Source organism: Taeniopygia guttata, chromosome 22 (genome assembly GCF_048771995.1).
Source record: "Taeniopygia guttata chromosome 22, bTaeGut7.mat, whole genome shotgun sequence".
Classification (NCBI taxonomy): Eukaryota; Metazoa; Chordata; class Aves; order Passeriformes; family Estrildidae; genus Taeniopygia; species Taeniopygia guttata.
Window position 1 is genome coordinate 748484 of NC_133047.1, and position 13314 is coordinate 761797.

At 55.3% G+C, this 13314-nt stretch overlaps 2 protein-coding genes across 5 annotated transcripts in view; one reads left to right on the forward strand and one right to left on the reverse strand.

The window, feature by feature from the left end:
• Positions 1 to 1513: 1513 nt before the first annotated feature.
• LETM2 (leucine zipper and EF-hand containing transmembrane protein 2) lies at positions 1514 to 7701 on the reverse strand. Its single transcript, XM_012570514.5, has 10 exons — positions 7361 to 7701; positions 6625 to 7069; positions 6356 to 6499; positions 6007 to 6141; positions 5461 to 5664; positions 4785 to 4904; positions 4345 to 4455; positions 4128 to 4214; positions 3383 to 3457; positions 1514 to 2808 (listed from the first exon to the last, which is right to left on the reverse strand). The coding sequence occupies exons 1-10, from the start codon at positions 7405 to 7407 to the stop codon at positions 2758 to 2760; spliced, it is 1419 nt and encodes a 472-aa protein (XP_012425968.5). The 5' UTR covers positions 7408 to 7701; the 3' UTR covers positions 1514 to 2757.
• Positions 7702 to 8735: 1034 nt separating this feature from the next.
• NSD3 (nuclear receptor binding SET domain protein 3) overlaps positions 8736 to 13314 on the forward strand; it is a 36207-nt gene continuing 31628 nt past the window's right edge. For 2 of the 4 annotated variants that reach the window (XM_012570519.5, XM_030290146.4), the window contains exon 1: positions 8736 to 9087. The gene's annotated coding sequence lies outside the window, so the exon portion shown is untranslated. Of the gene's footprint in view, positions 9088 to 9158; positions 9426 to 13314 lie in introns of those variants that run through there. The other 2 variants (XM_030290147.4, XM_072917767.1) reach the window with 2 other exon arrangements.

Below are 13314 nucleotides of genomic sequence, written 5' to 3' on the forward strand. Positions count from 1 at the left end.
TGGGGGGCACGCAGCTCCCCCAAACCTCCTGTCCTGGGCCCTGCTTGCACCATGCAGGCACCACGAGGAGAAGCAGGGTGGGCAGCGTGATGGGCAGTGGGATGGGACCATCCCTGAGCCACCTTGGGGACCCCACCCCGCTCCACGCAAGGTTTGACAATGGAGCCCTTGTCCCACAGGACTTCAGGCTGGGCTAAAGCTCCATCTCCTTTGTTACACGTTTCCAGCAGAGGCAGAAGGGCTGCAGGAATGTGGCGCTGGGTTCCGGGAGCTGTAAATCCCGGCCTTTGTTGTGCTTGGGCCGCACTAAATCACTGCTTTTCCCTCTGAATACTAATCTCCTCCAAAAGTGCTGACCGGGGCATCTTTCTGCAGCAGCTTTCTGGGGAAGAGGCTGACGCAAGGCCCAGGGCTGGCGCTGGCACAGGAGCAGCATCCAGCAGCAATCCCTGGCTCCAGCAAGCCGCTGCCCCGGTGGGACGGACACGGGCGCCACGACACCGGCTCCAGGCTGGAGCGGTGTGAGGATGCCCGGGGGAAGGATAAACAGCCGAGGAGCTGCTTCTCCAGGCTGAGGGGAGACTGGAAGGTGTTTGGCACCGGTGTGGCTGGAAAAGCTCTCCCCACGCCAAAGCACACACGGCCTTGGATCTCAGCAGCGTTTCATTCGCCCAGTGTTGCAGAACAGAATCTCGTGATTTATGGGGCTCCACGGGGGTCGTTTCCTCCCCTCGCTAGGAAGGTCATGCAGCAGAATTGCTGCCTCTGCCTTCAGTGTGCCTGCAGGGTACTGGGTCCTGAGAAGGTGCCTGGGGTCCCACATGGCAGGTAGAGGTGAGAAACATCCCCAAGAGCTCTGTGGCAGCAGTGAGCCGTGAGGCGGGGGAAGGAGAGCAGTTTTGATCTGAAAATGGGTTTGTTCAGGGCTGTGTGAAGGGTTCATACCCCTCTGCCTGCTCCAGGGCCGGTTCCCCTGGCAGGAGGGGGGCTTTGCCACAGCCTGTGCTCACTTCAGGCTGACCGCGGGCGTGGGGCTGGTGGTCAATTCTGGAAGTGAGTCCCAGCTTCCAGATGTTTCTAAATTGAAAACACAGAAGGCAAATGGACACGAGCCCTCGCACGCACACCAGCGTGGCGTGGTCGTGGCTGGAGGATGGGGATGTGGGAAGAACCAGAGCCCACCCCGAGCTCGCCACGCAGGGCGGTGCCCAGGTGATGCCCGGGCTCCCCGCCAGCCCCTCTTCACTCCCATCTGTGAAACCTCTCAGCTCTGCCTTCATCCCGCCAGCCTCCTCCTCCTCTCCTGCGCCCGGAGCAGGGGCTGCCCGGCAGGAGCAGGGAGCTCTGCAGCCAGCACAGGTGCTGGGATGGAGCAGGGAGCTCTCCCCGGCTGGCAAATGAAGGAGCCGGTACCTGATCACCCCAAACCTCCCGGAGAAATCCAGCCAGGCTTGGGAGGGAACACCAGGCGGGAGGAGGAGCCTTCCCTCATTACGGCACTAAGAGGCAGCAGTGACTCCACAGCAAGGTGTTATTTTATTGAAATAACATTTGTTCCCGTCTATTAGACACAGATCCGGCGGGCAGGATGAACGAGGAGAGGCTCAGGTACAGAGCTAAGGACACAGGACACCTGACAGCTGGCTCTGTGCTGCTGTAGGAGCCCGAGGCCTCGGGTTTAAAGTGCTGCTCACACCGGAGCTTGGAGAACTGGCTCTCAGTCAGGTTGTTCTAAAGGCTGTCTGACCTCTGGAAGAGACATTTAATTCCTACTTAGCACCAAATCTAATTTAACAGTAAGTATAAATATACATATTTAAAATCCATAATGTGAGCAATTTCTCAGCATTTACATAGGACGGAGTAAAAAATTTAACAAATGCTAAAAACAGCTTTTCAGTATCCTCTGAGAGTCTGGCAAAAACTGAGTCATCACTGGAGTGTGTGAGGAGTCACTTTGCAAGTATTGGAGAGCACTTGGTGTGTATTCTGAGCCTGGTGAGGATTAACCAAAGCTCCACGCTTGGGAGGGGTGTGCAGGTCCTGGGCTGCTCCCTCTCGTGACCCAGAGGGATCCTGAAAGTGCAAGTCTGATCCTGTCACAGTGCGTGGCACCTGCACAGCTCCCTGGGGAAGCAAACACAGCTGGAGGCTGTTCCTGTCCCTGCTCTGCTCCTGTCCAGCAAGGCCTCAAGTCCCTCTGATCAGTCCTGCCACAGCACCCAGTGCTGCTCCCTCCCTCCCTGTGCTCACCCTCCTCACAAAGCTGTGGCCACGTGGGTCGTTGTGGGCTGGTCACTGGCTAAAACACCCTAATCAGGACCAGGAGCTGAGCTGGGACACTCAGGACAAGCTGCTGGCCCTGAGTGAGTGTGTGGGGATGTTCCTGCAGAGGATTTCACGCTGCAGAACAGGCTTTGCTGGACACCAGCCCAGCTTGTTCTGTGCACAGGCCACTCTAACATGAAAAGCTGCCTTTGCTAAGCACAAACACCTGCTCAGGAACAGCACAGACAGCAGCACCACTATTAACATATTTACACCATAAGTTAAAAGTAGCAGGGCAAGGATCCAGCACAAAAGAGATGTCTGGGGCCATCCAGACAGCAGTGGCCTAGCTGCTAGCAAGCTTGGGACAGAAAGAGAGGCCCCTGAGGGCTACTGCCTCCTTGTGTAGAGCAGCCTCCTGGGAAATCCCTGCCCGCTTTGCAGGAGCTGTGGAGATGGAAGCTGCTTCCTCCCAGTGCTGGCTCCAGGTCAGGCTCCGTTGGCACCAGCTTTGCTGCTCTGGGATGCTTCCATTTTGGTCTAGGGAAAAAAGAAAAGAGCAGATTTTAGGCAGTACAAGTGTTTCTTGAAATTCAAAATCTTTTCTGAAGGTGCATGGGAAGCTGCTCTGGAGAGCATCATCCAGCTGATGAGGAGCAAAGTTCTTCACGTTAAAGGAGATAGAAGTCTATCTGGACTCCCAAACTTGCCTTAAGCAGCATCCCAGATGTGCACACAAGCACCTAAATTGAAATTAAATATTCACAGAAAGAAACAAAACAAAAACAATCACTGCAGAAATATTTTTACAGATAAAAGTGGCTCCTACACTGGTGACTCCAAGGGAAGGCTGGTCTGTCCTGGTGGCCCAAGGCAGATTATTAAGGAAGAGTACAAGGACATACCAGTAACTCCCCCCAGTCTGACTGCTCTCTGCCATCTGTGGTATCTTTGTATTGAACAGCCCTCAGTGCAGTTCTCATCCAGCTTCTCCAGCTGCTCCCTGAACTCAGCAGTGTTCACAGCATCCTGTGCTAAGACCTTCCTCGGTTTGGCTGCAAGCCGTGTGAAGAACAATCTCTTTTGGGAAGTGTAAGAACCCTGACAAGCTCACCTCTCGTGGGGGAGGCTTCACTGATGCTTCAGAGAATGGCAATTTCTCTGTTGGCTGGGACACAAATTCTTCATTCTTTAAGGAAAAAGCAGCTGTAAGTCACAGAACCCTCTCGCAAAAGCCTGAACCCCCCAGGCCCTTCTCCCTTCTGACAAGACTGTTCCCTGCTCACTCTGTGAAAGCTGTGCTGGTATTTCCATTGTTGTGTCCCAGCACAGTTTAACTATGTGGAAATATTTCTGGCAGTTGATACAATATTCTTTGATTCCTGCTGCTGCTTTTATCAGCTGGGACTAATCTAAGGAATTCACTGCAGTGTGATGCTGAGAACCATATGCTCTGGCTTTCTTACTCTAGATATTTTGGCTCATTTTGTCCTGGAAAACTGAACCCAAATTCAGTAAGAAGGCTAAAAACAAGTCCACTTTAACTGGCTTCTCTGAGCTGGGGCCTGAAGCAATTCAGGTTGAGTCTCCCTGGCTGGGAGCCAGTGCCATGGTACTGAATAACCAGCTGCTCCCAGCACAGCACCACTTGTGCCACAGCAGATCCCTGCTCCCTTCCCTTGCCTCTCAAATCAGAACATGCAACTGTGAGGCTCCTGGGGGGAAAACACCCACACAGTGCAAGAACAGACGCTGCACATGCTCTGTGCCATGGTGTCAAACTTTGGAAAGGTTTGGTCACACTCAATTCCCAATGATGTCAGCACATGTTTTCCTGCTTGCAGACTGCTGTTTCTAACCTTTCTTCCCTGTATAACAGGGGCAGGATCCAGGAGGGTCTCCTGACCGTCAAGAACAGGTGTTGTCACTCCAGCAGCTTCACCTGTCTGCAGAAGAACAGATTCATAACTTCTGTCCACTTGTAGGATCAGAAAACAAGATTCTGTCACAGTACTTCATTTTTATAATGTCTAATGGTTGAGCTATTAACCTAAAAGCTTTATTCAAACCACTCACCTTGTTCTGTGGAATGGGAACAGATTGTGGCTTTAGGTCTATTAAGTACAAGGCACGGGAAAGCAGGAGGAGAGAAGAGGGAACGTTCTCCTTTAAATGAAGATCCAGCCACTGTTGGAAAAAAACAGAAGGAAAAAATGCTTCATATTGGCTCTATGTGAGCATTTATTAATACAACACTTTGTTCTTAAAGCAATCTTGAGTTTGGATAATACAGTTTTAAGATACCAGAATGAGAAGAAATGGGTCTGAAGAGTTGGGAATAACCCCCACTTCACCATGCTCCTATCTGGCCTTTGTTCTATTTCTGTGTCTATTTCTCTTCAGGCTAGGACATAATCTGGACCCTTCATGCCTTACAGCTCAGCTCTGCAGCTGAGGATCCAGCCTGAAACCCATGAATTCTCAGGAAGCTGTGCCACAGCACCTCACACACTCACCTGCCCCAGCTGCTCCTTCAGCTGCTCCTCAGAGAGCCCCAGTGACCGCATCCCTCTGGCCCTGCAGGCGCTCTGCAGCTCCGGCACGCTCAGGCCACCGACCCCCTCCTTGGCAATCATCTGGAATGAACAGCAGCGTTCCCACCCAGCCTCAGGGTAAGCCAAGGCCCTCTTGCACCTGAAAGGACTTCTGGAGGTCCCCAGATCAACCTCCAGCTCAAAATTGTTCAGCATTTTCCATCTGTGCTTTGAATCTCTTTAGGGATGGGGATTCCACAGCCTTCAGACAACCTGTTCCACTGTTTACCCTCTCACCGATTTTAATTTTTTTCCTTATCAAGTTGAAATTTCCCTTGCTGCAACTTATGGCCACTACCTGCTGTCCTTCCACTCTGCAGAGATAAGTCTGGCTCCATTTTCCAAATAACCCCATTGCACACTGAAAAACATCCCTGTTTTTCAGTCATCATGAGTCCAAAACGAAATGCCCTCGTGACAATATCTGCAGTGCCACCTCCGTTGGAGCTCCCCAAAGACTGCAGGGGCGCAGGGAGGTGAACTCCCATTCTGTTTTCTTCTGGGATCTGACTCCCAGCAATCCCAAACTGCCCTGCTTGAGGGTGTGTGGGGCACCAGTGCAAGCAGCAGCAGCTCCTGGGTGCTGCTGCAGACCCACCTCGTCGTCGGCCTTGATGCTGCGCAGCCGCAGCAGCAGCTGGAAGCGCAGCAGGTTGTTGGTGCCCAGGGGCTGCAGCTCCAGCAGCTTGCACAGGGCCACCAGCTGCGGCCTCTCCAGGTGCTCCAGGGTCAGCTCATCCTCGAAGAGCTTGGAGAAGCGCAGGACCTCCTGTGTGCTGGGCTGCCGGCCGCTGGGAGGGAGCTGAGGTAAGCACAGACAGACAGCCCTGAGCGGGATCACCGGCAGGAACCTCCTCCTCCCTCAGGGGATCACCAGCAGGAACCTCCTCCTCCCCCAGGGCAGCTCCAGCAGGAACCTCCTCCTCCCTCAGGGGAGCACCAGCAGGAACCTCCTCCCCCCTCAGGGTTAAAAGTCACAGTGAAACTGTGACTGAGAGGCATTAAAGGTGTGCCCTCCCAGGACCGGAATTCCTGCCAGCAGGGCTGACAGCTGCTCTGTCTCCACAATCCTGCTACAAATCCTGTGCTCTCTGCCCCAACCAGCGGCTCTAAAGGTGTGTCTGTGCCATGGCTGCCATCCTACCTCGTGCAGGTAAAAGGAGAATTGTTTCCCTTTTCCTGTGTCTGCCTTGTTCCTTTTGGCCATCTCTGCAATGGTCTCCCGCAGGAACTTTGCTAACTCCAGCTTTGCACTCAACTTCTTCTTCTGCTTTTCTTCCTTCATTTGGGAAATACAAGGTTATAAATCAGGAAATGGAATTGCTGTGCACATTCCTTCTGATCCCTGTCTGCAGCACAGCCGCAGCTCAGGAATACGTTGGGAATGTCTCAGGGCCGGGGTGAGGCTGATCCTCACTGGCAGCAGCCCTGCACAGCTGCACAGATGTTCTGAGGAGCTGGGGACACTCCACAGCCTCACAGAGGACACAAACCTTCTTGGACTCCGTCTCAAACGTCGAGGGCAGCATTTCAGGGAAGAGCTTCAGGAACACAGGTAACAGAAACTCCATGAAGGGGACAATGACAAACACCAGGAAGGGAACCAGACGGAAGAGATCTGCACAAGTTCTCAGCAGCTGCAGGGAGAAAAGCACAGCAGGGATTACCCAGAGCCCATCCCTCAGCCAGACACACAAAGTGTGTCCAAAGAAGGGGTTAAGCCTCTTACTGCATCGATTTATCCAGGTGTGGTGACACTTACCCTTCTCCTCTCCCTCCTGGTGAGCACCTGTCCGTGCAGCAGCTTCCACACCATCCTGGCAGCCACTTTGGTGTCCGTCCAGAGCAGGTGCAGTCCATTGTAGTAATGCCTCAGCTCATCCACGGTTCTCTGTCGCAAGGACTTCTTCCCCTCAGGAGCGGGAAGGATCTGCTTGGCCAGAGTTTTGGCAGGTTTGGCTCCCTGGTTCCTGGGGCTCCCGCGGGGCAGGGATTCACCTGGGAGCTGCTGCCGGGGGCTGCTGCAGGTGTGCAAGGTGTGGGCAGGTGAGCGAGGCAGGGCAGCGCCCAGGCAGGCACGGCGTGGCCAGGGCTGGCTCCTGGAGTCTCCGGAGCTCCGCGTTAGCTGAGGATCCACCAGCTGGACAGGAGCAACGGCTGGAGAGCACAGCGGGCTGCAGTGCGCCAGGAGAGGGGAGCCCCTGAAACTGGAGGGGTGCTTCGGTAAGAACAGCGCAGGAGGACCAAGTGCCAGGCATCACACCCGAAGCTTCTCAGCACCAGAGAAGCACTCAGAGCCTCGTGAAATGGGTTTTGTGGCCGACAGCCCGTTCCCCCCGTAACGGCTGAGACACCGAGGACCCGCGCTGTGCTAGCAGCCCATCCCCGGGGGGCGGCTCCGCAGCGTCTCTCGGAAGCCGCTTTACCGGGGAATGCGATAAAAGCTCGATAAAAGCTCGATAAAAGCTCGATAAAAGCTGCAAACCCCCGGGGCTCACCTGGCCCTGGCCGCGGCCAGGAGCGCGTTACAGCCGCGCGCAGCCATGGCTGGGCCGGGCGCGGCGGGCGCTCAGCCCCGGCGGCGGCGGGGGACGGCGGCGGCTGCGGGGGGCGCCGGGGGGCGCCGGGGCCCGGCCGGCCCCATCCCCGAGCGCTGCCGGGCGCGTCGGGGCCGGACCGGGGGCTCCGACGCCGCCCCTCTGCGGTCCCTGTGCCCGTGCCAGTCCCGGCGATGCCGATCCCGGTTCTCCGGTCCCGGTTCTCCGGTCCCGGTTCTCTGACCCGGGTCCCGCCCACCGCCGGCCGCTCTCCTCCCACCGGACCCGTCGCCGCTCTGTGGCGCCTGCGCCGTGACGCCATCGCGCCGCGCCACGCCTGCTCGACAACAGCCAATCAGAAGTCAGACTCGCGGTCCTGCTGAAAGCCCGCCCAATAGGAGCGAAGCGGGGCGGGGCCTGACCCGAGGAGCCCTCGGGAACAGCCGCTGATTGGGTGTGCGAGAACGGCAGCGGCGCGCGGGCTGTGACGTCACGTGCCGCTGCGTGACGCCATCGCGAGACTCGCGTGACGTCACGCGCATGGCGGGCGCGCGGGACCGGCCGGCGGGGCCCCGAAGCCTCGGGGGGAACCGCACCGGGGCCGCACCGGGGCCGCGCGGGCCTAAAAGCGCATCAGGAGCCGCCCGGCACGCCCGGCCCGGCCTCGGGCCCGCGCGGGGATCGCGGCAGCCGCGGCTCCCCTCGGCAGCCGCGCAGCGCCCGCCCCGCTCGCGTCAGGGGCCGCTCCCGGTGCCCCGGGCCGCGGGAGGCCGTGCCCGGGCTGGCACTGCGGGCCCGTCAGCCGTGCCCCAGTAAAAATGGGTCCGGAACCCTTTGGCTAATAGCTGCCCAAACACTTGAACAGTGTTTTAAAAAGTAGAAAATAAAATGGAGTAGATGGGTGAAAAAGGGGACAGAGCTCTTGAGTCTGGTGCCAGAGCTCCCAGTACGAAACTGGGCTTTAAACACATTTGGATTAAGTCTGAAAGAGCTTTTCCTGTGGGAATGAGGGACACAGATGGGTCTCCTCTCCTGTTCCTGAGGAGACTCATCTATGGATGTTCCTGTGCTGTGCACGGGCCTTTAGGAAGGTCCCTAAAGTGAGGAGCAGAGTTGCTTTTCAAACTCCCTTTCCTACAGCTCTTCCCGGAGCTCAGCCCAGCCCCGTGTCCCTCTTGGAGGAGCCCAGAGATGGTCACAAATGTCGCCAGCGCTCTCCTGTCCCCGGGCCCCTCGGGGTCCGAACTACACCTCCCGTGGTGCCCCGCGGCGGGCACCGCCCGAGCGGCCAATGGCTGCCGGCGGCGCGTGCGCGCGCGGCTGCGCAGTGCGGCGGCGGCGGGGGGCGGGCGGGGGCGGAGGCGCTCGGCGGGGCCGCACCGGCACAGCCGCTCCAGCGCCGCCGCCGCTCCAGCGCCGCCGCCGCCAGCGCCTCCCTCGGCCGCCGACCCGCCGGGCCCCGCCAGCGCCTCCCTCGGCCGCGGCGGGCGCTGGGGGCGGGCGGCCTCCCCGGGGCGGAGCCGGCGCCAGCGGCGGGGGCGCGGAAATCGAGGCCGGGGCTCCGTCGCGGCCTTGCTGGTGCTGCGGGAGGAGGAGGAGGCGGAGGCCCCGCGCCGCCCCCGCCGCCGCCTTTGTCTGCGCGGGGCCGGGCGGACGCGGCGGGGCCGTGAGAATGGAACTGACTGAAGGTGAGCGCGGGTTCGGGCGGCCCCGGGGCGGAGGGGCCGCGGCCGCCATGTTGCTGCGGGAGCTGCGGCGGCACCGGGGCGGCGGGGCCGGGCCCGGGCAGAGCCCGGCGGGAGCACAGCCCGGCCGGGGCCGGCCCTGCGCTCGGCCGGGCCCGGAGCCGTGCCCCGCACCCCCGCGGTCCGGCCCCGCGGCTCCCACCGGGCCGAGCCCCGACCTGCTGCGGGCGAGAAATTCGCGGTTTCACCGAGCGGAGCCGTCGGTGTCATCGTGCCGCGGCCTCCGCAGCTCGAGGAGAAGGCTTTTATTGCGCGCGGGAAGAGCTGCGCATCAGCCAAGGGTTTGTTGCTGCTCTGATGTTATTTTTTTTGCGGTGCTGTTGCGTTGTGCTGCACTTTGTTGTGGTCTCGCTGTGCTTTCGTTTCGCTGTCGATAGGCTCGGTCGTTTCAGTGCGATTTGTTGTTAAAAGTCTCAACGACGACGTAGTTTTACAGATAGGTACCAGCCCCAAGGACAGTATTAAGTAGGCAGTAGTTAGATGGAAAAACTGTAGCGTGTTTTGTTGGCTGTTCAAGTCTTTCAGTGACCTTTTGCAGAGATGCACAGTGAATGCTTTGGTAGTTATATATATATATATATTTTATTATTATTAATTATTTTTATGAACTGCTTGAAAGGATTTTGCTCCAAAACCTGAGCATATGCTTTATGAAGATGCAGGGTAAGAGTGCAGGATGGTGGTCAGACTGTATGTTTTGTTTTAATACAAACGTATTTTGCATTTTCCTGTTTTCACGACTTTGCCTGAGTTTGAGGGGGTTTGTGTGAGACACATTGTGGTGCTTGCCCTGGCTGTGATATCTGACTTCTGCTTCATAGCAGTATTGACCCATGACTTTTCCTGAAGATCCAGAGTTTTTGCTCCATGTTTTCCATTTGAATCCCATGGGTCTCTAAACAAATGAGTCTCTGAGCTCCTTTTTCAGACAAACCCCTTTTCTCTGCTGTCCAAGTTGTTTCTTTCCACAGCACCGTGGGAAACTTCTTCCAAATGCCCTTATCAAGCCCAGTTACAGACGTGACTGTTTTTTCTGGCATTCAGAAACCAAATACAAAACACCTTTACAAAGGTGCACAGGGAAGCAGCCTCACCTCATGCTTTAAAAGTTTGTCAAGAGGCCTCTGATTCACCGCTGGTGTCTGCCAGGAGGAACAGCTCAGTCCAGCTGGAGTCAGGAAAAACCCACAGGCTGCGAGTTTCCTGTTAAAGACTCAGGTGCAGGTGAAAATTTGGTGTTGTCTTAGCATGGGCAAATAGAGCTTTGTCTGGGGGATTTGTTAAGGACATGCAGAGAGGGATGGGACAAAGCAGATTGCACAGACTGAATGTAGGGATTAGTAGGAACAGTTGTTTTATTTCTCGCTGCAGTTCAGACAGTTCTGACCCACCGGGAGGATGTTCCAGGTGACAGAGGTGTCCCTCTGGGTCATGGTTAATGTGACCAGAAGCAGTGGGTGTGCCCAGCTCAGGGGAGGAGTGAGGTGCAGGGGTGTGTGTGAACTGCAGGCTGAGGGTTTTGAGAGGTCAGGAGTGATTGCATCACTTCAGACACCTGGCCTGTCCAGCCAGGCAGCTCTGTCTGTCTGTCCAACACCTGCAGCAGGGAACAGCTACTGAGAGCTGCCTTGGCTGGGTGCTTGAGGAAAGCAGCACCAAGTGGATGCTTTGGGATGAAACAGCACAGGAAATGGCAGTAAACATCCGTGGGGTAAGGAGGGGTCGGTAGGATGTCAGCAGAGGTTTGCATCTCTCTGGTTTAGTCTGTGTGGACAGGAACTGGGTGGGATTTGGACATAAAGATGTCCTGGAACTTCTGCTTTTGAGCTGGTGACAGAAAGCCCAGCTCAGGGTGACGAGGCAGTGACACCGTTCTGAGCACACACGGCTGACTCACAGCAGTGCTTCCAGCTCCCCTAGGAGCCAGCAGGCCAGCTCTGCCTCACAGCACACACCTTCCATCCAGAAAACACCTCACCTCTGGCTGCACTAACCCTGGGTGGGCATTGCCAACAGAAAAGGGTGGGAAAGGTTTGGTGAAACCTCTGTTTAAAATGTGTGCATGCTGGACTTTATCAGTAACTGTTGTGTTTGTCCCTGCTGTGGCCACAACCAGTCTCAGCCAAACCTACATGAATAAGTCCCTGATTGGGAAAAGCTGTTACCACACAGGATTGGAGTGGTTTGATAATTTGAGTTCAGTTGTTATTTAGTCCAATCCAACGTGGAAGCAAGGTTTGAGAACTTCAAGTCGTGTTTTCTAAGAGAAGAGTTGAAAAATACTCATGCTGAAACTGGTTTTAGATAAGTGCAAATGTTGGTGAAAAGGTGAACCTGGAGGATCCATAATCTTCACAAAACCTTCCCCTCACTGAGCACTCACTCTTGGAGTGGAAGTGATTTTTTGAGTTGTGCTCAGTTGAGCTGAGAAGCTTGGGATGGGAACTGAAAGTAACAGTGTGCACTTAAGGAAGAGCTCTACTAGGCTGACCTGCCTTCTTCTGTGCTGCTTATGTTTTTCCATTTACCTTTTCCTCTGTTACTTTGAATTGTGACTCTCCCATGGATGACAGGAAAATGTTTACTGAAGGTGTGCTGAGTGTCAGCATTTGTAAATAGCCCTGTGTCCCTGTCTGTGCTGCGAGAGGATAGAACAGAATAGGGGACTCGCCTTCAAAGAGGAAACTCTCTCACTAGGAAATTCAGTTGCACTTTTTGAAAGTGTTAATTTGAAACTATTGTTGATTCAGGTTGTTTGCAGCCGCTGTGAAGTGTCCATTTCCTATAAACTTTGAAGTGATGAAACTGTTTCCATATCTGTCGATCTCCAGTGTTGTATCAGTGCAGGATCTGTTATGGGTCATGTTTGGAAGGCAAACTGTAGAGTTCACAGGAGGCTGACACAGTGGGTTCATAGAATAATCGCTGGCACAGTGAGAAGAATTTATTCTGGAATACTTTTCTGCAAGATCAGCTGGAAATCCCGTTGCCCTGTGGTCTGGGTGGTGTTGCTGTGTAGCAGGGGTGGCTCTCTGTGGTGAAGTGGGGTGTTCTTCACATTAGTGCTTAGGAGGGACATACACAAAGGGGTCCTTCCTTGGGTTTGGATGTTGAGATTCCTGTGTGCTCAGGATTCCTCATTGTGTCCTGTTTTTGTGGGCCACTCTGGGGCCTGTCCTCTCACTGTAATCCTGCCCAGGTGCCACTTCATTGGGCAGCATGTGGGGCCTGACCTACTGGTGCAGAATTTTGGGCAAAGAGAGTGGGAAAGTCTGGGTGTGGTAACAGTGATGGCAGTGAGAGACTGGGCAGGAAGGAGCTGGCAGTGATGTCAGTGCTGTGGGGACACAGAACAGTCTTTGAGGCTGCTGGGGCAGTTCCTGGAGCCCTGAGCTGGTTCTCAGCCTGCACAGAGTTCCTGAGGAGCCAGTTTGGGATGGGGTGTCCCAGCTGTGCAGCGAGGCTGGCACCCAGGCTAGAACAAATGAAAAGGAAACAAATCATAACTCGTTTTTTTAACTGGTAGCTCCTAAACCCATTGTACATGCAGTGCTTTGAAGTTCCTTAGTCCAGGCTTCTGTCATGTAACAAAACAAAGCACAAGGGCAGCCACCTCTGCAGAGCCTGTGGGAGCTGCATTGGCAGCTGGGACTGTGCCTTCCCAGCTGTGCATGTTCCTGAAGTGCTGCCACAGCTTCCCAAGAGTTTTATATAAGTATCCAGAAGAAAAGATTGAACCTGGTTTTAGTAAAACTAAAACCCAGCCTAGTGTGAGAGTCTGTTTGCTGTTTGGCTTGGCAGATGGAAAGTAACAATTCGGTGGTAAATAGTACGAGCAGTCTGACTGCCTCTTCCCAGAACAGGGGTGGCTTGGGGTTTTTGACCTTGCTGTGCAATCCCAGTGCTGCTCCTCAGATCTGTTGCTCCTGACAGTGCCGCTTGTGTTGGTTTGCTGGCTGAGTGTAGAGCTGTGGAGGAAGGGATGGTTTCGTGGCCCCAAGGTTTAAAAGTTCCTGCAATGAGAAAATTCTGCTGCAGGGCCTTCTGCTGTTCTTGCCCTGAATTGCTTAATTACAGTGACAAACGTGCCCGAGTCAATCTCACAGGACAGTGAAGATGAGGACAAACATCAGTTTAATCTAGGTGTGAAGATCATTGCAAAATATCACC

Excerpts from the sequence above, each read along its gene's own strand:
- LETM2 (XM_012570514.5), bottom strand. The coding sequence starts at position 7,407 with ATGGCTGCGCGCGGCTGTAACGCGCTCCTGGCCGCGGCCAGGGCCAG. Across the intron at positions 7,070-7,360 it reads CTGGCCGCGGCCAGGGCCAG|TTTCAGGGGCTCCCCTCTCC; the intron begins GTGAGCCCCGGG and ends GCACCCCTCCAG. Across the intron at positions 4,215-4,344 it reads TTCCCATTCCACAGAACAAG|ACAGGTGAAGCTGCTGGAGT; the intron begins GTGAGTGGTTTG and ends GTTCTTCTGCAG.